This window comes from Ptychodera flava, chromosome 10 (genome assembly GCF_041260155.1).
Source record: "Ptychodera flava strain L36383 chromosome 10, AS_Pfla_20210202, whole genome shotgun sequence".
NCBI lineage: Eukaryota > Metazoa > Hemichordata > Enteropneusta > Ptychoderidae > Ptychodera > Ptychodera flava.
The window spans coordinates 12,840,121-12,863,849 of NC_091937.1; the positions used below are offsets into that span (position 1 = coordinate 12,840,121).

Consider the following 23,729-nt stretch of genomic DNA (forward strand, 5'->3'; position numbering starts at 1 on the left):
TCGGTCAAGAAACAGTTATTCCGTACATTTTATCATGTGTCATGAGACTCAAAGTGAAGAGGGTCGGCAATCAATTGCAAAGTAACACATCAATTTGAATATTTTAACAGCATTTTTAACCAATTCAGCTGACAGACGATCCCATTATGTATTTTGGAGCATTTTAAACAATTTGAAAAAAATCATGCGTCATGCTCTACTTCCCAGTTAAATTCCTTTGGAAATCCCCTATTGCTAACCGCTGCGCCATACCTCTACCACTAAGTGACGTCATATTTACCCATGTCTGTCTGTCTGAGTAAATACCTTGACGTCGTCATTTTGACAGGCGTAGAACCAGGTTCGATACTGGAGAAACTTCTATCTCCCAGGATCATGGCAAGTCCAAGCGAAGAAAACAGGCTGCTTGTCTTTGGCGTGCCAAGCGACATTGATAGTTCCTTAGCTGTCAGAAAGTTGACGATTCACTTCCAAAAGACAGCGGTCTCTGGTGGAGCCGAAGTAGATCGCGTCATAGTATCGCGCACCCACTCCAATGCCTATGAGGTTTACTTCCAAGAAGAACAAGGTAATGTCATATACATTTTCTTTCATTTTTGTCGAAATTGTGATTGAACTTTATATTTTCGCAGCGATATTGTAACATAACTGCTTGTCACACTTGCAAAAACACCACTTGCCATGTAGTGCAATCGACCAAAATACTCAGAGAATATTTTTGACATTAAACGAAACCCATGCAGTAGTGGGTAGGTAGCCGCTAATACAATGTTCTGTAACGTTATGGTGTTTAGGAAATATGTAGGTACCTTTTAAATTCAGACAGATATTGATCCATCCAATTCCACAGCGCACCAAATTGCGAGGACAGTTTTGTGTAAAAATCTGAATCAACATATTCGATATCGATGTAAGAGACATATGGAGGTCGAAATACCATCTATTCATTATCTTCACAAGAATGGAGCGGTCAGACAAATTTCAGTAAGCGTGATTTCAACTAAACGTTTACTTTTTCTAATACTCGCAGATGCTGTCCTTACGGTGTTACAACAACCGTTACAAACTGTTGATTTCGGCGGTAAACAGTTCACTTGTTCGGTGTCTGGGTTTCCTAACCAACGTCACCATCGACGGGACAGCGCTCATGAACAGAAGGTTAGTCATTAGAATGCCAGTGTGGTACTGCTACTACATTTTCGTCCCTATTATTATTATTATTATTATTATTATTATTATTATCAAAAGTACCGTGTGCTCATTTACTTCAACAATCTCCGAATCTGACCACGAGGTATAGTAAAAATTCATAGGTCTTCACCTATTGCTGTCCATCGTTTTATTCCCTCCAACAAGCAAGTCATGAGATAGAAAGTTTGAGTAAAAGTTTAAGGTAGAACGCACCTCGGGGACAGACATTCGGACTCTCAATTTTTACAGTTCTCTTCTGATATACCACATGTGGGGGTTCATTTTAAAGCTCTTGGTGAAAGAAAACTTTTCACGGCTTAGTTTTTTGAAATTTGAAAATTTTCATTTTTCGCCATAGAGTAAACACAGAGATGGCGGCCATTTTGAATTTCTAATATCGGTAAATCTTGGGTAATTTGTTTCTCTAGTACCAAAATTTGCACGGTGACCCCATATTTTTATTCTTGATTTTGAAAGAGAATGATTGAAAGATTCCTTGAGGAAAGTTAGAGCAAAAGTTTAAGTCTTTCACTTTCGAGGTACATATTACCTTAAGCTCACTTTGAGGCGCATTCCACCTTAAGTAAAATACGTTTGACCTCTCACATTTGACATCTTGCGAACATGCCACGTATGCTGGAGTAAAATTTCCAGAATCATCTTCCAAGTGCAAAACTTGTAGGGTATATTTAGTCCGACTTGTGCAGATAATACGAAATCAATGGAAATGATTACAGGCTAATGTGTAGCATCCTGGAAGCTATTATCGAATTGTTTGGCTGAATCTTACCGGTATAATTAAATAATACAAATAGACTTCCTAAGCTGCTGTAAATACCAATCAGATTTAACCTTCCGAGCACGCTGCACATCAGGAGTTCCTCAAATTAATGTAATTTATCTGTTGAACGCTATAATAGTCATTCTTTATTGCTTGTTAGTTTGTGTTTTAGTCTAAATTTGGAACGATCTTTTGGATTGTCTCAAGTAGTCTTGTTTACGGATCCACTGAGCGAACAAAGTCCGTTAGTCTGGTCCAGTCTAAAAGTCAAATGTCTTTAGCTGATAAGGGCTCCCGCTGATTAAATCTCTATCTATAGAATCGTTAGTTGTTTGTTTGTTTCATGAATTCCTTTACTATTAATAAAAAATACAACATTAAGGTGGATTAAAATTTACAAGACTTCTGCAATAATTTCAAAACCTGAAGAAACATTCCAAGCATAAACATTTTGAAACAAATAATATTATCAAGGTCAAAGAATTTAAAAATTAAAATGAAAGTAACCTACAAATCGAAGTATATTTCAACCCTGGCCAACAACTGCTTCAGTATACCGGCAGGCGCTTTGATTTCAGTAGAGTTACCAACAATGGTATGGCAACCCTAGGCCGCCATGCCGGAAGAGACCAGATGTGAACTGAATGTGCTCACGTTGTTTACTGCAAGTTCATTGCACGGTAGTGCGTTTCACACAACAATCATATATCTGTCATTCGTTATATGTAGCCGGTTTCATCAGCTTTCGCACAGTACTCTCGGGGTTAGATCACTAATAAGAAAGTTCATTAAATATGCCAATGAGCTCATAGTTAACTTCACACTTCTAAATGCTGTACAACACACACAGATATTTGTCAGATCAATATCTGCAGCAGCTTTTATCAAAGTTAGTGTAGCAATTTTCGAGTTATATGACTAATTAAAAAAGTCACAAAATATGCAAATAAGGTAATTATTAATGTGACACTGCTCAGTGCTTCAGGCGACAATGAGATATTTATCAGATCAATATTTATAGCAGGTTTCACCAAATTTGGTGCAATAATTTAGGAGTTATATCACTGATTACAAAGTTCATTAAATATACAAATGAACCCTCAATTAACGTCACACTACTTAATACTTCTCAACACAGTCAGATATCTGTCCGACCATTATCTGTAGATTGCATCTAATTTGATGCAGTTATTTAGGAGTTATAAGACTGATTACAAATGCCGAGAGCTGTCATTGGTTTACAGCTTACTTGCATGCAACGCTTAGAGATTTCATCTAGCATCCTTTAAAAATTATCGCCCCTCATAAATATCAATATATAGAGGTAATCTTTTAAGCGATCAATCAATTGTACAACGCAGCACACAGGTTCATACGAGGATGAAGAAAGGCGAAGACCTCAGGAAGCATCAAATGCGCCAGTCAACATAAAACGCAGTATTACTTTGAAAGAGACAGAACTAAAGCAACTCGAGATGTGTGACTTCGCAAAGACAGTAAAGCAAACGTTCCCGAACTTAGCGATGTCTCTACGACCAGAGACCGCCAGTATGGACCTTTATGGCCAAAATCTCGAAATCGAACGCTGTAAACTGATGGTTTTGGAACATCTCCGAGAGCTTCCAATAGCCAGAATTGCACCCCCATCTTCATCAGCCGTCATGAATTTTCTCAAATCACCTAGGGGAGATTCGTTAGTCAGTGAATATTTCAGAAAGTATCAAATACGGGCGTGTTATTTCGTGGACAAAGACGATATAATATGTTCTGGTATAAGTAAAGAAGAGACAGATCGAGCCAAAGCATTCCTAGCCCATGAGATAGTAGAGAGTAGAGTTAACTTGGAAGATAAGGCGGTCACAGTAGCAAAGACGACCAAGTTTTCAGAGATCATCCGTAGATTAGAGGAACTGAATGAATGTCTCACTATCGAGCTAACTCGACATGGCACCTTGGTCCTTGTCGGCAAGGATACCTCTGTTTCAGTCGCAATGGATGGAGTTCAAACGTACATTTTGTCCAATCAGGAGATCGAACAGTTTGTGCCATTGGAAGCTGGGCGGCTTAGATTCGTCCGTGACATGAAGGAGGAGTTGTTGAACTTCGAACAGACATCAGGGGGACGGTCTGTGAAGATAAAGGTGCAACGTGAGGGGCAGCAGTGTGGTGTAAAGGTCATTGGTGTTAAGCATGAAGTAGACAAGGCTCTTCCGGTTCTGAGAAGCATATTTGATAAAATTGTCAAACGTCGGCATGAAGTTGATAATCCAGGAATGCAGCAAATCTTCAGGGATCGTGACAAAACAGACTATCTTAGACTTATCGAAGTTGACTGCAACTGTACCATTGAAGTGACTGAAGAACGCCTAAGTAAGTCTGATTATAGGAAGTACGAAAAGCCGACGCTTCGGAAAGACCCCGAGCATAGTGTTAGAATTTTACTCAAATACACGACGAAAGACGGAAGACGAATTGTCGTTGCCAAGGGGGACATAACCAAACTTCAGGTCGATGCAATAGCAACAACAGCAAAGCGAGATTTTGGAAGTGTATCGGGTCTGTTTAAAACCATACAAGATGCAGGCAAGTGAATATGATAACGTTACCCAAATTTCTTTTACGACTCTGTTTTCCCTGCACCACCTTTTCCAAATGAAAAGAAAAACATAAATCGAGAAAAAATCATACCTTTGCCTTTCTTGTCTGATGAGTTATTTAGTGCATCGACAATTTTCCCTCTGTTTGAATGTTACTTGAATGTCAGAAACTATTTGCTGTACCGATGATTAATGCCTTATCTAGTCCGACAACATACATCTTTGCCAGGACATACTCTAAATGCTTTTAAAATGTTCTCATATAGTTATAGTAATTTCTAAGCCAAATGGACAAGAATTTGTTACGTATATCAGTCCTATACAACCGTAGTCATCAAAGAAGGGCGAAAGAACGCTCATCAGGAAATAACAATGAAATTGACTAAGATCAGGGTAATACAACCAGATGCATGTTAGTGTATCGAAAAACTGATAAGAACAACAGTAAAATTAATGTGGTACAACATTAAAATCAATTGTCAACAATGTTTTAATTACATTTATGAGGAAAGACTGCATCACATTACACTGTCATCAGCAATCATCAACTACGTACAATCATGTGCTGTCGGTAATATAGGAATCAACTCTGCAAAATTTGAAACATTGGCTAGCCGGAGATCAGACTAAGTAATAACTATACAACCCGATCTATTCACAAAAACCTGCACAGGCAAGGCGTCTGGTTTTACTGTTGTTCTTATCAGTTTTTCAACATACTAAAGTGCATTTCATTGTAAAAGACCATGCAATATAAATCCCAACTTTATAAGCACAGAGAAGCAAATGCAGATTTTGAGATTTTGTTTACGTAATGAAAATGAAGTCAGAGCAACGCCTATTCATTGCCGTTCATATAGTGCTTTTGCGCTTGTATTTGATGAAAGGATTCTAAAGTAGTGGTTGTTAGCGTCTCGTTATTTGTACAACAGGAAAGCACATTTAATATTTTGCAACAAGGTGGTGGCATTCAATCTCCAATATATATTAATCTGCAGGAAAAACATAACTTTTAATTGCATGACATTTCTTTCTAATAGGTGGCAGTGAGATACAATCGGAATGTGAAAAACTGCTGTGTGCCAATAATGGAACACCCTTCGTGGTAGGGCAGGCGGTATCCTCGCGACCCGGAAAACTTCCATCATGTTCCCGCGTAATTCACGTATTCGGCCCGGAGTGGGATAAAGACGCAGAGCGAAGCGTTGTAGACTCTCTGGCCGACGCAATCGAGGCGTGTCTAGATGAAGCTGATAAACATAATTGTCGTCAAGTGGCTATCCCTCTTATTGGTGTAGATGAATTTGGATTTCCTTTGGAACTGTGTGTCCACACCATAGTGAAAACCATAGAAGATTTCTGGACTGAAAAGAAAGATCGAACATTAGTAACGAAAATATTCTTAATCGACCAAATTAGGAATAGATGCAAAGTGTTTGCCGATGCCGTGAGATCAGTATATAATGTGAAAAACGAAGTGGCTGCAAACGATGAATACCAACAAGGTGGGTACCGAGTATGTACGTATGTGTGTATGTATGTATGTATGTATGTATGTATGTATGTATGTATGTATGTATGTATGTATGTATGTATGTATGTATGTATGTATGTATGTATGTATGTATGTATGTATGTATGTATGTATGTATGTATGTATGTATGTATGTATGTATGTATGTATGTATGTATGTATGTATGTATGTATGTATGTATGTATGTATGTATGTATGTATGTAGCTACGTACGTAGGTACGTATGTATGTACGCATTTGATGACAATTACAATATTTAACTTACGTATTTAATGAGAATTACGTACGTACACGCACGCACTCATATGTATACGTACATATGTACTTATGAATGGATCGATGAGCCGATAGATCGATTGATAAATTGGCGGATGGATTGATAATATGGTGAATGTATGTATGTTGTTTTTATCGAAGCATGTATGGAAGTATTTTGTCACTCATGTATCCTGTAATTCTCATCAAATTCCTAGAGTCCTTGTTTGTTTTTAACAAAAGGTGAAATCGAAAAAAAAAATATACTTCATCGTCCTTAGTTATTCGTAACTCTGTTTAGCGCATTGTCTTGTATTACTCAGTACTGTACATATTCAATTTGTCGACATTAAGAGAGCCTCTTCTAGGGTTTCACGAGTATTTACAACCATTTTTTATATTACTGATAACTATTGAACTTTAAGTCACGACTGGAATTAATACGGCAACAAAAAGTGCATATTATAAACAACGCATTGTTTGCTAGGTACAGTGCCCCTAAAGCAACTTGGAGATATACGAATGCATTGAGTCATTTTAAACATATCAATGCAGGAGGGATGAACGTTCAACACCAGAATCATTTGTTGTTAAGTAGCATTGTTGAAATACTCGACTTAATCTGTTATTTATCTAATTCTAGTTATCTTATTTATTTCTAGAGGAAAAAAGCCAAACGATTGAAATACGGAGACCAAGGATTACTTCCAACGTACCCAAACTGCCGCCAGTTTCTAAAACGATGACCTACATCGACCAGACCAGGCTGATGACCACTGAAGGAAAGAATGTTAACCTTATCATCGGCAACCTGGCGACTCAGAAGGTATTCTGCCACACTTAAAGAATGATTTGTGCGCGGGTCAGAGTTGAATTTGTACCGTAAGTCAGTTCAAGTCGAAAGAAACATTACTCTCATTGACGTTTATTGGTTGTTTATCAGATTTGCTTACAACAAATCTATACTTGTGGCGAGCATCTACAAAAACGAAATGAGAGAGCCATTGATTTAGGTTTTTTAGCTCATACTTGGTATGTATATAAATACCAAAAAGAGCTTATATGGTGAGTCGGTGGTGTATGTATTTCTGTATTTCTGTATGTATGTGTGTATGTATGTATGTATGTATGTCTGTCTGTCTGTCTGTCTGTCTGTCTGTCTGTCGTCTGTCTGTCTGTCTGTATGTATGTATGTATGTCTGTCTGTCTGTCTGTCTGTCTGTCTGTCTGTATGTATGTATGTATGTATGTATGTATGTATGTATGTATGTATGTATGTATGTATGTATGTATGTATGTATGTATGTATGTATGTATGTATGTATGTATGTATGTATGTATGTATGTATGTATGTATGTATGTATGTATGTATGTATGTATGTATGTATGTATGTATGTGCGGATGTATGTCCGTCACACGCAAAGGCTCCCAAACCGCCGTACCTACCATCTCAGTATTTGGTGTACAGGTAGACCAGGGGTTGAGATGTGACGTTGTTCAAATGAACATGCCAGTGTCAAAAATATGCAAATGAGGTAAGAAAAAGGGAAATCATGCAAATGTGCAGGAGTGGTGGCATGCCAGTGACTGAAACAGGATACTCCACTGACCTTGAGTAATTTCCTGTTATTGTTCATGAACTGTTACATGAATTAACAGACTTGCCCAAACTAAGAGGGACTAGCTGTGTGTATGCATGTTACTAAAGTTGACCTCCAGTACCTAAAGTTTCAGAACTTATTGACTTTTGTCATTCTTGTTTTTCTGATTTAAATATTTCTTGTTTTTCTGGTTGTACTGTGCAGAAATCATTATCACAACATTAATGTAGAATTTTCCTGCACTGAACAGATAGAAACAACATTTATTGTTGATCTTTGGTACCCATACTGGTATGTACCAATTCTGATCAAATGTGAGCGACACCGTATCATTGCGGTATTTTGATATAAGGCAAGGAACATCATAAAAATATTTCATGCATATCGATGATATGGCATCTATTTCATCATGAAACCATATCATGGCTTTGCAAGTACCGTTTACTTCTAATGATACTATGTTCTGCTTGATTTAAAGTGGAAAAAGGCATCTCTTGTCAGAGAACATACTATAACAAGCAAAGCAGATATCAAACGTGAACTGTAAACCATTTCTTCATTAGGTTGATTTGTTGGTAAACAGCATCGTAAGGAATTGGACTTGACTGCTGGAGCAGCTTCAAAGGCTATATATTCCGTTGCTGGCCCACAGTTGAAACATGAGTTGTCTAATGTAACTAAGGGGCGTCCACCAAAAGATGGAGACACGTTCGTTACCTTGGTGCTAATCTCCCGGCAAAGCATGTTATTCATATAATTTGTTGCCACTGGCAAAGTACTCAGCAGAATCAGTCTGAACAGGTGGGTTATTCTCTGCTCATTTTTTATGAGTTCGTTTGTCATCGTCGAATTATCTTGTCTGCAAGTGGAAAGGCTAATGGACAAATTGTAGGATATAACTTTGAAATATATTTGCACAATATTGCTATTGTGTGAAAATGAAGATTTTAGACACTTGCGAGCAGTTTCAAATATTTAAAATCCGAAATGTCAGTTTGACATGGCACCTAGTCAAACATTTGTACATTTTGAAGCCATTGACAGAACAACAGCGGTAAAACAAGGAAATACATTTACCATTAGTTTAGTGGTTTTTAGACCGACCATTTTTTGTTCTTGCGTAAGCCAAAATAAACGCATAACAATTAATGTATAATTTGAGCACAGTGATTGCCTCAAAAACAGATAACTGCCACTAAGAAGAAAATCTAACACTTAAAGAATCAAAAGAGAATGGTTGAAACAAATGAAAAGCAATGAAAAGCAATGAACAACAGTTACACACCCGTAGTAGAACTTTACTATAAAGTTTAGATAGGTACGATTCTATTGATAAAGAATCTGCATTTATCAATAAAAACTGACCAGTAAATTTTGTCAAAGTAAATTTTATTATCCTATTTAGTTTTATTCTTGCCACTTCCAACCGAATCGCATTTTATTTTCCAGACATTGCGTGACATTTTGCAGGAATGTTTCAGGATAGCTAACTTAAACTCGGCCTCGTCGATAGCATTTCCTGCCATTGGTACAGGGAACCTTGGCTTTCCCCGAGATCTTGTGGCTAAAGTAATGTACGAGGAAGTAGAGATATTCAGCCGACGTCATGCAAAAAGTACTGTAAATGACATAAACTTCGTTGTCTATGATCAAGATCATCCAACAAAGAAGGTAATGTATAAGATAAAAGGAATACTAACTCAAAATAATTTGATTTAAAAAAGAAGAGGATTATCAAGGTTGTCAAACCAATTTTACACAGTCAAACTTGTATAGGGATACATAGATACAAAGATAGATACATAGATAGACAATATAAATACAAAGATAGGGAGATAATGAAATATAGACAGATAGGAAGAGAGATTGATATGTAAATAGATAGATATGTAGATACATAAGTATGTAAGTACATACATACATACATACATACATACATACATACATACATACATACATACATACATACATACATACATACATACATACATACATACATACATACATACATACATACATACATACATACATACATACATACATACATACATACATACATACATACATACATACATACATACATACATACATACATACATACATACATACATACATACATACATACATACATACATACATACATATATATACATACATCTGGTACGTACGTACATACATACATATTCATTCTTTCGTCCTCTGTTCGCGTCGAGTTGACAAATAATTTAGAAAAGTTTTGGTTTTATCCAATTTTAACATGTATGACCGGAATTTTTGGTCAAATTTACAAAGCTTCAGCGTAATAATCCGTAGAAATTTAGTAATACCGATGACTGACTTCAGCTTCAGATGCTAAGTAACATTTTAATCACATATTGATTTATATTTTTATTTATTGTAGTCGTTCAAGACTAAAGTACAGAAGTACGCTTCGATGATACCTGTTTCTCCCGGATCAACAGCTGTAGAAAAAATGCGGAGACATGAACGTGAGAGACCGACCATCAGTAAAAGTCACGGTGCGCTGGCGTCAGGGACTTCTGATATAGCAAAAACGAAATCGTTCAAAGGTAGATTCAAACTGACGATTTTAAAATAAAACGTAGAAGCTAAATTTTTACTAGAATTTAATAGTCATTGTTACAATAGGGCAATATTACGTGTTATTTGCCGAAGAGTACATTTAATAAACGGACAAGTCGATGGATGGATGGATTAGTATCTGACTGACTGACTCAACGAAAGAATGATATGACGAATGATTGATGATTCGATGAATGAATGAAATGTGTCGGTTGATTTATTTTGCTGTTTTCTTACACTGACGTACCAAGAAAGAAACATGTGAATATATCATACGTTAAAACTGTCATTTACGGTGTTTTTTCCCGCCATTTAATTTGGCTCTTTAAAGTTGGAAAGTTGTGCAATGTTCGACACTATTGTTGACAACCAAATTTGGACTAAGTTTTGAGCAGTAACGCTGTATACTTACTATAAAGAATGAATTGTAGCGACATGAATTATACTCGTTATATCCAGATATCTTAGAGAGTCGAATGACAAACTTTATAGAATAAAAATTATGAAAAATACTGTAAACATGTCAGCTAGTGACCCTTGATAAAATGATAAAAATAAGTGAAAAAAGAACAAAAGAACAAACAAAAATTCCAAAGATAAACAATCTAATCAAAAACAACATGCAAATATCGTAACTGTTGCAGATGAAAGACTGTATAAAGACCTCGACTTGCATGGACACCACGAATGGCAGATGTCAGTTGGATCCATTCGTGTACATGTTATCAACGGTGATATTACATCCGAAACAATAGACTGTGTTGTTACCGAAGTAAACAAGAAGTTGGAACCAATAAGTAAGAGTTTAATGGCCCATATCACAAGTTGTGATTATCCTACTAAAAGGCGAGGCAATATAATTCATCCGACAGGCTTACCAGGTCGCAATGCGGGAAAGGTTTTAGAAATCGGCAAAACGTTTTGTTGTGGGCAAAACAAGGTGTTTTTAAACGCCTGCAATTCTCTTCAATTTTCACATTATCATTATGCTTTACAGATAAGTATATTAATAGCTGCAATTTGCTGATGGAGAGAGAGAAAAAGAGAGAGAGGCGAGAGAGAGAGAGAGGAGAGAGAGAGAGAGAGAGAGAGAGAGGAGAGAGAGAGAGAGAGAGAGAGAGAGAGAGAGAGAGAGAGAGAGATGATAGTTTTCTTCTGCTTTTCTTTTTCATAATCTTCAGCGGATATATCCGTGCTGATTATCAACAGTGCGGGAAAGGAAGTTCAAAGAGCATTAGCTGAATCTTTGGGCAAGTACCCTTTCAACTTAAAATGAATGCATAATACACTTGCTATGCCAATTTGTTTGCGCTACATGCGTAAAGGTTCCAAACCGCCCAAATGTCCATACACAATAAGCAGAGAAACAAAAGCATTGCAAGGGGAACCAGCAAGCTGGCAGAGGAAGGCAGTATAAATGGAAACCTTTTCTTTACCTGTATTTGCCAATCAACAATTACTATGCTGGCGATTCTATGAAGACGTTAAAGCCTTTATGTAACAATACCTCTCGGATAAATGGACATGATAGTTTAAGGACAAATTAATTAAAATAAATGCCCAAACCGACCCAATCCAAGAGGTTTTTCTCAACAAAAAACATTGCTACACAGTGTAGATAATTTGTTGTCACCAGGCACTCATCAGCAATGCAAGGCACACCTAACAACGGCTGGAAGCTTACCATGCAGAAGAATTATCCATGCTGTTGTAGAGGACATTAACGTGAAAACAATCTTGCAACAAATCCTTGAACTGGCGCACACGCGCCAAATGACGTCTTTAGCGATGCCACCGATTTGTTTAGGTTTGTTTTACTATAAATTCCATGTCAAATATAAAGTACAGTGGTGTTTTGCCCCAAAGAAAGAAAGTGAACAGTTGTATAAGTCTCATTCTTTCATCAATTATGCCCTATACGTTTCCAGTTTTAAGTCCATGGAAAATTCTGCCAGATAGGGTTTATTGTTTATCCAGAGTTCAGATATATGTATGTACGTAAGACCCTGAAATACGATGGAAAATATCAGTGTGTTATTTTAATTAGATAATCAATTTCATAATCATATCCCAGTATTCTTTTTATTAACAGGCTGCAGTAACAAAGACACGAAAGATATTGCCTACAAGACTTTTCAAGCTTTTGGTAAATTTCTGGAAAACAAAACGGCAACATATGTACACACTGTGAAGGTCGTAACCTTACAGAGTAGATTGGTGGAAGTCTACCGACAGGCAATGATTGACATAATTCATGATCAGGGCAAACATAGTATATTTGGTTAGTACTTACCTGTTTTGGAAACAAAATTCCCAATGCTGTTATCGAAAATGTGTAGTAACTTGTGTTCATGATATGATAACTCGTAACAAATGGTAATACAAAAATCGGTCTGATAATCTTTAGGAGTAGGGAAGATTTTTTCTCATTATCATTTTGCGAACATTGTTTTTCTTTGTACAAATTTGATAATGATTTGCTTACCTTGTACTTGATTATTTTTTGTAAGTTATGGTCGCATGACGAATACTTACAGTATTTTTTATTAAATGGAGTTCACCTTTATGTAATGGCGGCACCCCGTAGCATAAATGCCTTTTGTGACCGATGTCTCGAGACGGTAGAATGAAACCGACCACAGCTCAGTTAAATTTATATCTCTAGCAGGGCCAACTAGTCTTATTGGCCTTAACCTCTCTAGAGCTGCAACAAGACTCAGAGCATGAAATGAGGAACCGACAACCACACAGTCGTATAATATAACAAACAACATCCGGGAATTACTATTTGCATCAAATCGTCAACGTATACATACGAAATAGCAATACTGTTCTTCAAAACTACAAATATTACACCACGATAACAATCGCCGTACTAATCAATATCCAAACAACAGGAGTTGAACACACTTTCAGTGTAAAAACTTTAGACTTTTTCTAAACGCTTAACAGTTTCTACAAAATATTACATTACCGATCAGGTACCTCAGACTTGACTAAGTGTCTCTGAAACACGAAGAATTCTATGCTATGAACGCGATTGTAAGTCGGGTACAATGCCCGTACATAGAAATTGGCGAAAACACACTCGATCCACCGCTAAGCAGCGTCCAATCCAGCTACCATGGTTATCAGGGTTTAAAGAAACAGTCCGATACACATATAGTTCGATCTGTATCAACTCACCATGGCAGTCTTCATACGTTCTCGCCGACTTCAGAGAAACTTAAAATACAGCAACATTAAATAACATGCAAGAACTCCAGGGCGATATAGAAAAATATACAGCCTGGGAATTCTACTCGTTACACCTTGTTCAACTTCAATTGCAGATAAACTTTCAAACTGGAAATCGTCGTCATCAAACAAACCAGGAATCGAAGAAGCAGAAGAAGCCTATCCTGAAGAGAACCGGTGACGCGCGTGCTCTTAGACATTTTCGCTGAGTCTGAACAGAACATCGACAGGGCAGTCGCAAAAATCAAAACTGTTCTTTCAAGGGAAGTAGACACTATAGTGAGTACAATGCAATAACCATTACGAAACCTTCAATACAGAGAGAGAGAGAGAGAAGAGAGAGAGAGAGAGAGAGAGAGAGAGAGAGAGAGAAGAGAGAGAGAGAGAGAGAGAGAGAGAGAGAGAGAGTATTTTAAATGAATTGTATATTCCAGCAACTGAGTGAACTCTTGGCCAACAGTCGAGAAATTTTGCCGGTTATAGCAGATAGTGATGTATGTAAGTAAATACGTACATTCGAATGATTTTTTAAAATAAGCTCAGTGCGTCATCTTCTTGTTGATATTTTGATGATTATATTACAAAGGTAATTAGCAAACCATCAGTGAAAATGTTACAGAGAGAGCAAATGGAGAAGATAAAGCGATTTGGAACAAGTCGTAACGTGAGTTCTCATTTTTATATTAGAGCTCTGTAATGACGAAAGTTATTTTTGATCAGTTGCACGAAAGTTTTGGCCAACATAAAATGCGGAAATAAGGTAAAAGGTATGCACATATTTTTATAAATGCAAGCATCAGCCTTTTTGCAAGGAGGGAAGGACGCGAATATACAAGTTGTCATGGATATACTTTCCATCGTAACGTAAAACATATCATTTGATATTTGAAGGGAATTACATGTCAAAAGTAATCAAACGGTTCGTGCGAGCAAGTATATGCTTTTGGAAATCTGCCGAGCTCTGTTAATGTTTAGCAGGTTTGCAAGGCATATGCTGTTAGTATATTATGAATGTTATGTCCTTACTAACAGGTCACCATTGAACACATCAGTACTGGACGAGTTGATCATCTCAAACTTCATGGCACTCCACATGATATTATGAAGGTTTATGATATGATCAATAAAATCCTGGATAATATTGAAAAGGAAGAACAGCGCAAAAGAGAAGCTGAAATTTACGCTAAAAACGTGAAGTGGTACTTTAAAGACGGTGAACAATATGAGGAATACGAAAAAGAAATATCTGCTGTCATCGAACAAGCCTGCCAGAAAGGTCAACCTGAGGTCGAATTCGCTATAAACGGCGGTACTTATAAGATAATTTTCAAAAAATGGTTGAAATCTCTCTTGACGACAAATCAGAAGTGCCGGTACAGAGGTTTCTTACCGAAGGTAAGAAGAAATTGTTTGAAAAAGTAACAGAAAGACTGTATCATGTTGACCTACGGAGAGTCCATTAGCAAACGGTCAAGCACGAAAAAAGTAATTTGAAAAGCTTTTCGACCAGAATTTATCATGTTTCGAATGGTTACAATTAATCTAAGCTCTATCTATTTTTGATGATTATTTTTACAATTTGTTTGTAGAGGCAATTCCCCTCCCACCAAACTGGGAACCCATGGCACAAGACAAGCCTTTCATATTAGTCACCCTGGACCCATCAACATCTGAGTATCAAAATGTCAAGTCTGCATTCATCGAGAAACTTGATGACACCCGCAACGTTGTTGATATACATGTAAGTACCGCTGAATTTCAAGAATGCTGAACAATACGATTTATTTAGATCAATTAGACAAGTCTTGTTCGTGACATGTGTCATAATGATGATTGCCATTTTAGTTTCATGGTTTGTTTTGTTTTTATTTTGGTGATTGTAACATTTCATATGTTAAACCATAAAGACTAATAAATTTCATCTTGCAAACATTGACTAACAAAATTCCTTATGGTATACCTGTGCTGTCTGCGTCGCTTGTTTTGTTCCTATTATTAGTCTAATACGTGTCATGCTATTCAATCATTATGCCGTCCTCTTTCACTTTACTATTTTTTATGAAATAGTCGCCATTTTATATACTGAAGGTAAATGAAATGTATTTCTGGCTTAACTCGATTAGCGGCTATTTTTCAGTCTTTTTCTTACGTAACAATTTATATAATATGGCAATGTTTCCTCCGCATATGTTATATTCAGTTAAAAAAAATACTAATATATATTATCATTATTATTATTACTATATTATAATTATTATTTTTCTGGCATTGTATCTTTCTCTCTACGCTACTGCCAACTATCGCTAACAAATAATGATGTTTATTCCTAACTTGATGCCTACACAACTTTGGTCGAACGTCCGGAGTAAAAATTCAATATTTGTTTCAGATTGAACGAGTTCAAAACTCAAAGTTATATCGCCAATACATGGTTTTAAAACAAAGTATGGATGCTCGCAAATCTGGCGTTCAAAGTGAAAGAAACTTGTACCACGGGACGAAGGAAAAATCCTCCACTCTCATCAATGCCACGGGATTTAACAGAAGCTTTGCAGGATTAAATGGTAAGGATCGCAATTCCCCTTGACAAAATGTCTTTTGATATCTGAACTTATTTCCCTTGCTGTCAAATTATCTACCTTGTTACAAAAGCTCTGGCCTTGTCCTAAAATAGATCACACACCTCTCGAATCACATTTTCTGTCTTTGCTGTAGCTGTCAATTATGGCAAAGGTTCCTACTTCGCTGTAAAATCAGGGTACTCAGCAGGAAGAACGTATTCGCCGCCAGACGATAACGGATACAAGTACATTTACCAGTGCAAAGTCCTCACAGGAGAGTATGCACGTGGTAAACAAGACATGATGGTGCCTCCACCGAAAAATCCTAACAACCCGACTATTTGCTACGACAGCGTTGTGGACAAGATGGATAACCCCACCATGTTTGTTGTGTTCAACGACGCTCTTGCATATCCTGAGTACCTTATCAAATTCAAAGAGGTTTAATTTAATATGACCGCAACTTGTACGTAGGTGTTCCTGTACTCTAAGGGTATGATTCTTGTCGCATAGAATCGTTTTTATATCATACAATAGTCGCGTTGGCTATGTAGTAGCAAAGTCAAAAATATTTACATTACTCATTTACATGCAAATTCCATTCAGTCAAGGAAGTAATGTCTCACGATGAGAATTATCTTAGCTAAGTCTAGTATGTATGCTCATCATTATTAATCTGATTTCTACTGATATTTGGAAGTGGAAAACACAATTGCAGAGTGCATTCTACGTTTCCCTGGAAGATAAAAAATAGAGCTGTCCTCCGTGTTTTGTATTATTAAGATTTGTAAGTCTGAAACTAAGGTGACTTGTATCAAAAACATTGATTGAGGTCACGAGACGTGTAATGCATACATAAAAACATACAAAACATTGAAAATAATGTCAGAAGCAATTCAGTATTAACATTTGCTTCTGAGGGCGGCTTACCTACAGCTGAATTCAGACTTGTAAAATGCCGTTGACTTATTTTAAGGAGTTCTTCAGGAGACTTAGGGATCAGTTTTAGATCATTCCCGGTCGAAAATTACTCGACGAGACCGAACCAAAACAATTCAAACGCGGGACAATGATTTCTATATACATGTATATATAGTAGTGATAGCTAAAACAATTTCACGGTTCGCTTATTCGCTGTTCGACATTTTAATTGATTTACTGGTTAATGTCTTTTCAGTAATTCAAAAGGGAATTGACTTTGCGTCTGAGCTATAGGTAGTTGAGTCCACGCACATTTTTCTTTTCGCACTTCGTTTTTATTTCTGTATCATCGACTGTTTCTATGATTGTGTAAGAATGTCTGTTTGAAATAATTAAGAGTCTGTGTAAACGGTGTGATATGTAATGTATCCGGTTATACATCGGCAACGATACTAATAACGAAGGAAGATGCTTCTGTTTGCGATACCTATAATCTCGAGCCTCAGGGATTGGCGGGCACTAGATTGATTTCTTAACAACATTATTTTTGTATAGCTAACATTTTTATGACATATCAGTGTGCTCCAGGCTACTTACTAAATCATTAACTGTGTATGGTTTTTCATACAAAACAGGCCATATCGTAATAACTTTAGCCCTCTTAATCTAATGCAGTCAATAACCGAACATAACTTTATAAATTACTTAAATACTGACCACCAACACGAGTGATTATCGCCGCCTTGGCTGAAAAATCGTTAACAACCCACTAGGCTTTCAAGTTAACGGAAACAGATAAAGCTGTCATTGGTTAATATCCTTGAAGAATGTATTTCCGAAGACGTTGGAAACGTAAATGTTCAAAAAAAGATGGTATCTTTACAAACAAATTGAATAATGAGTATTGTCTTACCGATGTCTGTCTGTCTGTTGGTGATATCTCAAGATGGCTCTTTGGATCGGTATCACAGCTGATACACGGATTCTGTTTAGACTTGCAAAAGCTAATGTTTTTTTTCTTGTACCTTGCAAAATTAATACCATTTTGCTTAATTTATTGTTCGAAAATCACATAAGCTTATTTTCAGAACGACAGTAATATCTTACAAATCCTCTTATATATATGGTAATAATCAAGGGACGTTAAGAGAGATTACAAGGTCAAACAGAAATTATTCTTCGCTGGCACTGCTCATTTGCAAATTAAAGAACTCTTCTATTGAGGAATGTATTTTCGGATTGGCACGACCAGAACTGACCAAAAAGTACACTGTAGATACTGTAATATAACATCAATAATGCCAGATCAGATACTGCCTTTCAAACCATAATGCTCCTTCACCAGGAAGGGAACAATCTTCCTATCAAGGCACACTATGTGGCAACATTAGAAACGGTAGCAAGAACAGACAGAACCACAGAAAACAAATAAAGCAACGGATACATTCGAAGATAAGATTAGTCGAGCCATTCTTCTGATGATCGCTTTAGAGGACGTGTGTGTGTGTGTGTGTGTGTGTGTGTGGTGTGTGTGTGTGTGGTGATGTATGTGTGTGTGTGTGTGTGTGTGTGTGTGATTGTATGTATGTGTCGGACTGTAGTTTTTGCCGGTTATCCGTAGTGTTGTCAGTGTCTTGGCTATGATTTATTTGTTTATAGGATGTTTTATGCGTGGTTCATATACTTTATCGTGTCGGCTCCAGAGCTAAAGTTTCAACCCAGAGTGAGTTACAATCGTACTTTTCGTATAAAAAGTTACATTTCATGGTAAATTAATGAGTGAAGTATGATATAAAAATACAGGAGCTCTTACCTGTTTGAATGGCTTAGATGTTGATGGCATTTGATAAAATGTGTGTATGTGTAATTATAGTGTGGATGTGAGGGCGCTACTTGTGTTTGAATTTGAAAAAAAAGACAATGAGTACAACTAGCTGAGAATATGTAGGCGGTCAGGTGTTAACGTGTCTAGTTTTGAGACTAACACGATTTCCAGCTTTTGTAGATTGGGTCGTCCATCTTATTTTTTATATACCAATTATTGACACGTCTAGGATAGTGTGCTGATCTGAATCGAAGTGGAAGGCTACTGGCATTTTCGTTTTGTGACGGATGGTTGACGGTTGCTTTTATATCTGTGTAGCACTATGTTTTGGTCTGATAGCCCATGCATGAATGAAGAGGGTTTTTTTGTAAAGGATATTTTTGTTTATATCTAGACAATAAACGATTTATTTTGCATGATTCTATGCAGTAAGTGAAGTTTCTAGGCATTTCACATCAATACCTGCAGATCATAGCCTTAGGAGAACGGTATAGCATGTGCAGTGGACAACGGTGACGGCTCAAAGTTTGACCATCTATTCACACATACGGATAGCTTAATGCAAATTTTGATGTTCGCAATGACAACGACTTTTCACTCAGCATGTGGATACATAACATGGCTAAAAATATATTGGCTATGAATATCAGGATGATAACTTGGTACTGTCATGTTCCTATTACTTTTGTGGCAATTTTGACTATATTTCCCCACCATATCATAGGATGATATCGTACACTTCGGAAGGGAAATTTGTGAATGGCCCGACAGCTTTTTCTTTGCAGTTTGAATAATTTTGTGTTTAATTGTGATTGATAAATTGTGATTAAATAACTATGAAAACGAATTTTCATTGGCCATCATTTCCCGAGCCTGTTATCCAAGTACATCAGTTCAGTAATGAAAAATGATATTTTATTGAAGTTTGGCGCAACAAAGTCGACATGTCCTTTCTGTGTTCAGCTGGGTTGACTGTATGAGCGTTGGTCATCTGCCAACGATCATCAATTTGTCGCCCACTAAGTTTTATTTCATGTCCCAGGCTTTGGTAGTCCGTTTGGGCTAACATTTCATTCATTTTGGTAGCCCCAGGGAAATGATGGTAGTCTGTATATATATATATATATATATATATATATATATATATATATATATATATATATATATATATATATATATATATATATATAGATATTTGAGCTGTTATGTAGTTTGAAGCTACTGTGATGTAATAATAATGAAAGTCATTTTGCACTTTTATTAACAACAAGTAATTTACACGTTTTACAGGTTTTCCTTATGGACGACATGTCTTGTATTGCATTTTAGTAACAATAAGTGATTTACACATTATAATGAATTTCCTTATGAACGATATATGTCTCTTGATTGACTAGGTTTTTGAAACACACAAATTACATTAAAGAGGAGGCACCGTGGCCCAGTGGTTAGTGTAACGGACTCACTGTCAGAGCATGGTGGGTTTAAGACCCGGTAGGTCCAGAGTAAAGGACTCACTGTCGGAGGATGGTGAGTTCGAGACTCCAGCACTGTGTTGTGCCCTTGAACAGGCACTTCACTCCTCAGTGCTTCATTGGGGTTATTAAGTTATTACCCAATCCTGTAATTGGGCTAACGCCTGTTGGATGATGGACTGAATAAAATAAAGAAAAAAAAGACATGAAAAAAGTTCACTTAAAATTTTTACATAGCTTATTACTAATCACCTTATTTAACAAACTTTCGTAATTAGGGACATGTATCTTAATAGATTTCACATATTTGATAAATTTGCTAGTTCATTGCTAGTATGTTCATTGTAGATAATATTATAAAACAGTTGTTTAAGTCACTTTTAAATTAAATTAATTACTAATTTGCATATTTAGCATTGGTGGAGTTCAGCATTTTTGATGAAATTTGCTATGTACATTAAATATACTATAGTTTAACATAAGTGAAAGTCGTTCAGCATTTTTAATGAGCTGATTACTAATTTGCATATTCATCTAACACATTAATAAGGGATGCATAATTATCTAAATACAGTTGACAACATGATTACGTGTGCTATGATGTTGACGATTCAATGATATAACACTAATGATAGATATTTTGTATCTTAACGTCAGGTTATTGTTGATTGGCATGACATTTGCTAGTAAGTGACATATAACTTTAAGAATTTGGTTATGCTTAAGGAAACCTACAGGTCATCGTTGTAACGGAAGACAATTTGCATTTTCATGTTAGCTTATTTGTAAGGTAAATATTAAATGAGCCTTCACAAGTTCGCATGTGTCATTTGAAAGACTTTGCAGGAAGCAATTAGACTTGCTACGTAAAGTGATGATGTAATAATATGACAGCAGTGACAGAAATATAACATTTTCATTTCAGCAAATTTAACATATATACTGACAGATTTTTCTATTGAAGGAAAGGGATCTTTTCTTGACTCGTAATGACGCTTCGTGTAATATGTCGTGTGACATATTCATCCATTGTCTTTGTGTAGCCTATGATACGCCCTATTCATCAATCATATAATTGGTTGACAACGTAGGTATCCAGCTAGATATAACCGACGGATTAAGTTTTATATAGAAAAAAGCACAGCGGAGTCAGATTTGTGATATAGGTACGACTTTGTGTCTGATAAAACACATTAACTATTTTACTCGTTTCAATTCAAACTGAAGTTGTGGTGATCTCATTGGTAAGCAGGAGATGCGTAAAAATTGGTTGTATAATACAGGGAATACCAAGAAATACATTCTTGTATTGATTATGATAAATAAAAATGAAACAAATTTGAACCTTGCCAGTGTATGCTTAAATAGTCGCCGTTTCTATCTTAATGTAGTCAATCAAAGAAAACAGTCAATATCAGTTGATTAGCCACCCTAAGTCCCTCTATTATTTATTTCTATGGAGCACAAACGCGAGGATTATCGTCCTGAATAAACAACTCATTAGCCGGTTATAATTTATATTTTATACGTAACCTTTTAGCTGCCAGTTACAAAATAATAACAAAACCTTTCCAGAATTTTAACAGGGGTGCTTTAGACTACTGTCGAGCGAGTTGAATTGTATATAGTATTTATCAATAGCACCTGTCCATTTCAAATAAAACTGACGTAGGAACTAAGTGTAACCGTAATTTACTATCTGACTTAGTGGGAATCATGATAGCACATTATCTCTATAATTCACCATTTTCATGCTTGCATTCAACTTTGCGCAAGCTAAATATGAGGGTCGGTAAGGAAAATAATCAATCGGATTATTCAGATATTGCCTTCGGCTAGTTATAAAAATCAAAAAATCTCACAGGGTATATCCATCAAATCACTATCCACGATTGTAATCACGATTCACTTGACTATCGCCTTTAGAATGACATTTTCCATGAAGGAAAGCAAAGTCTGTCTACGAAACAGCAGCCCTTTTGAAAGTTCGTGGCTATTTTCCTAATTATGCATGTGCTATATTCAGAAGCATGCGTACTTGAAAGACGAAGGCAACATGAAGAAAATTGATTGCGGTTTTATAGGCCTGCGCATCTATCTACTAAAGGTCTCTTTACCAACGACGACAGAATGCTAAAGAGACATTTATTAAAACTCTGATACTATGACCTTTGATCTACAACCGTTATGGTTACGAAGTCAATAGTTTTCAATTATCTCACCTTAGTGTAGTATTTTCACGAATCTTATTGTACATTGCATCTACAATGGCGTCGAATGATAAGAGAGATACAAATAGATGAGAAAGAAATGGAACGAGAAGTTTGTAGAATCAGGTACAGATAAGAAAATGCTCAACTCTCTCCCGCGAGTATTTGCATTTCAAACCTTTATGTCAGAGTGCTCCGTATTTGTAATATCATGTATATCGCTGTTTAGAGTAGACCGGCCTGGAAAAACATTCTATTATCCTACCAGTGCATACCCAAATACTGTCCTCACAGCCGCGCATGATGGGCGATATCGATCATTGACAAGAATTTCATCATTTTAAGACTCATAATGCAACAGAAAGGATTACACCATATCATTTGTGTCAGTCATAATGACAGCATGATATACCATTAATTGAAAAGACTTTGCATAGAACATCACGGTTGATGCTTGTATTTAAAATTTCTAACAAATTAGCCGAATCATATCAGAACAATAGCTAACAATATGGCGGAATAAAATTATGCCACAATGATCACTTTGCCGAACAAATTTGCACGTTTATTTGTGTTTGCCATAGTATAGTAAACACATATTACCTGGTCATGACGGCCTCGGGTAATAGTGACGTGTTTCTGGTAACACACGGCACCTCGGGGTAATAGACGGGCGCTATAGCCCAAATAAGGACCAGGTTATAGGTGTTTTATAACACACCACAAGCTCATGTTGTATTATGTTATAGTTTTTAATGCGTTTTGATATTTTTGACCGCAACAATCCATTGTGACAAGTTTACTTACCGATATTGCCACAGCTGTTACAGCATGGTGCCACTTTCTTCCCAAAATATTCTAAGCATACCTAGCAACATCCTTGATTGCAATTGAATCATTTTTGTTGATGAGCGGCTCAAGTTGCTACGCTGTTGGAATGGAAAATCTATCTGTT

The 23,729-nt window shown here is 36.5% G+C and overlaps 2 protein-coding genes across 2 annotated transcripts; both read left to right on the plus strand.

Moving 5' to 3' along the window:
* Positions 1-375: 375 nt before the first annotated feature.
* LOC139143010 (protein mono-ADP-ribosyltransferase PARP14-like) lies at positions 376-18,143 on the plus strand. Its single transcript, XM_070713201.1, has 18 exons — positions 376-568; positions 1,031-1,158; positions 3,334-4,555; positions 5,610-6,074; positions 7,022-7,185; positions 8,526-8,763; positions 9,412-9,633; positions 10,364-10,532; positions 11,190-11,342; positions 11,727-11,799; positions 12,182-12,352; positions 12,638-12,826; positions 13,878-14,061; positions 14,369-14,446; positions 14,815-15,177; positions 15,372-15,523; positions 16,172-16,346; positions 16,498-18,143. The coding sequence occupies exons 1-6, from the start codon at positions 376-378 to the stop codon at positions 8,565-8,567; spliced, it is 2,214 nt and encodes a 737-aa protein (XP_070569302.1). The 3' UTR covers positions 8,568-8,763; positions 9,412-9,633; positions 10,364-10,532; positions 11,190-11,342; positions 11,727-11,799; positions 12,182-12,352; positions 12,638-12,826; positions 13,878-14,061; positions 14,369-14,446; positions 14,815-15,177; positions 15,372-15,523; positions 16,172-16,346; positions 16,498-18,143.
* On the plus strand, positions 14,393-16,790 carry LOC139143011 (protein mono-ADP-ribosyltransferase PARP14-like). Its single transcript, XM_070713202.1, has 5 exons — positions 14,393-14,446; positions 14,815-15,091; positions 15,372-15,523; positions 16,172-16,346; positions 16,498-16,790. The coding sequence occupies exons 1-5, from the start codon at positions 14,393-14,395 to the stop codon at positions 16,788-16,790; spliced, it is 951 nt and encodes a 316-aa protein (XP_070569303.1).
* Positions 18,144-23,729: the final 5,586 nt, after the last annotated feature.

Bases quoted from the DNA above. Each gene is read 5' to 3' on its own strand.
- LOC139143010 (XM_070713201.1), top strand. From the start codon at position 376: ATGGCAAGTCCAAGCGAAGAAAACAGGCTGCTTGTCTTTGGCGTGCCA. The intron at 1,159-3,333 runs GTTAGTCATTAG...TGTACAACGCAG, and splicing joins ACAGCGCTCATGAACAGAAG to CACACAGGTTCATACGAGGA. The intron at 6,075-7,021 runs GTGGGTACCGAG...ATTTATTTCTAG, and splicing joins AAACGATGAATACCAACAAG to AGGAAAAAAGCCAAACGATT.
- LOC139143011 (XM_070713202.1), top strand. From the start codon at position 14,393: ATGTTACAGAGAGAGCAAATGGAGAAGATAAAGCGATTTGGAACAAGT. The intron at 14,447-14,814 runs GTGAGTTCTCAT...CCTTACTAACAG, and splicing joins GATTTGGAACAAGTCGTAAC to GTCACCATTGAACACATCAG. The intron at 15,092-15,371 runs GTACTTATAAGA...ATTTGTTTGTAG, and splicing joins CGAATTCGCTATAAACGGCG to AGGCAATTCCCCTCCCACCA.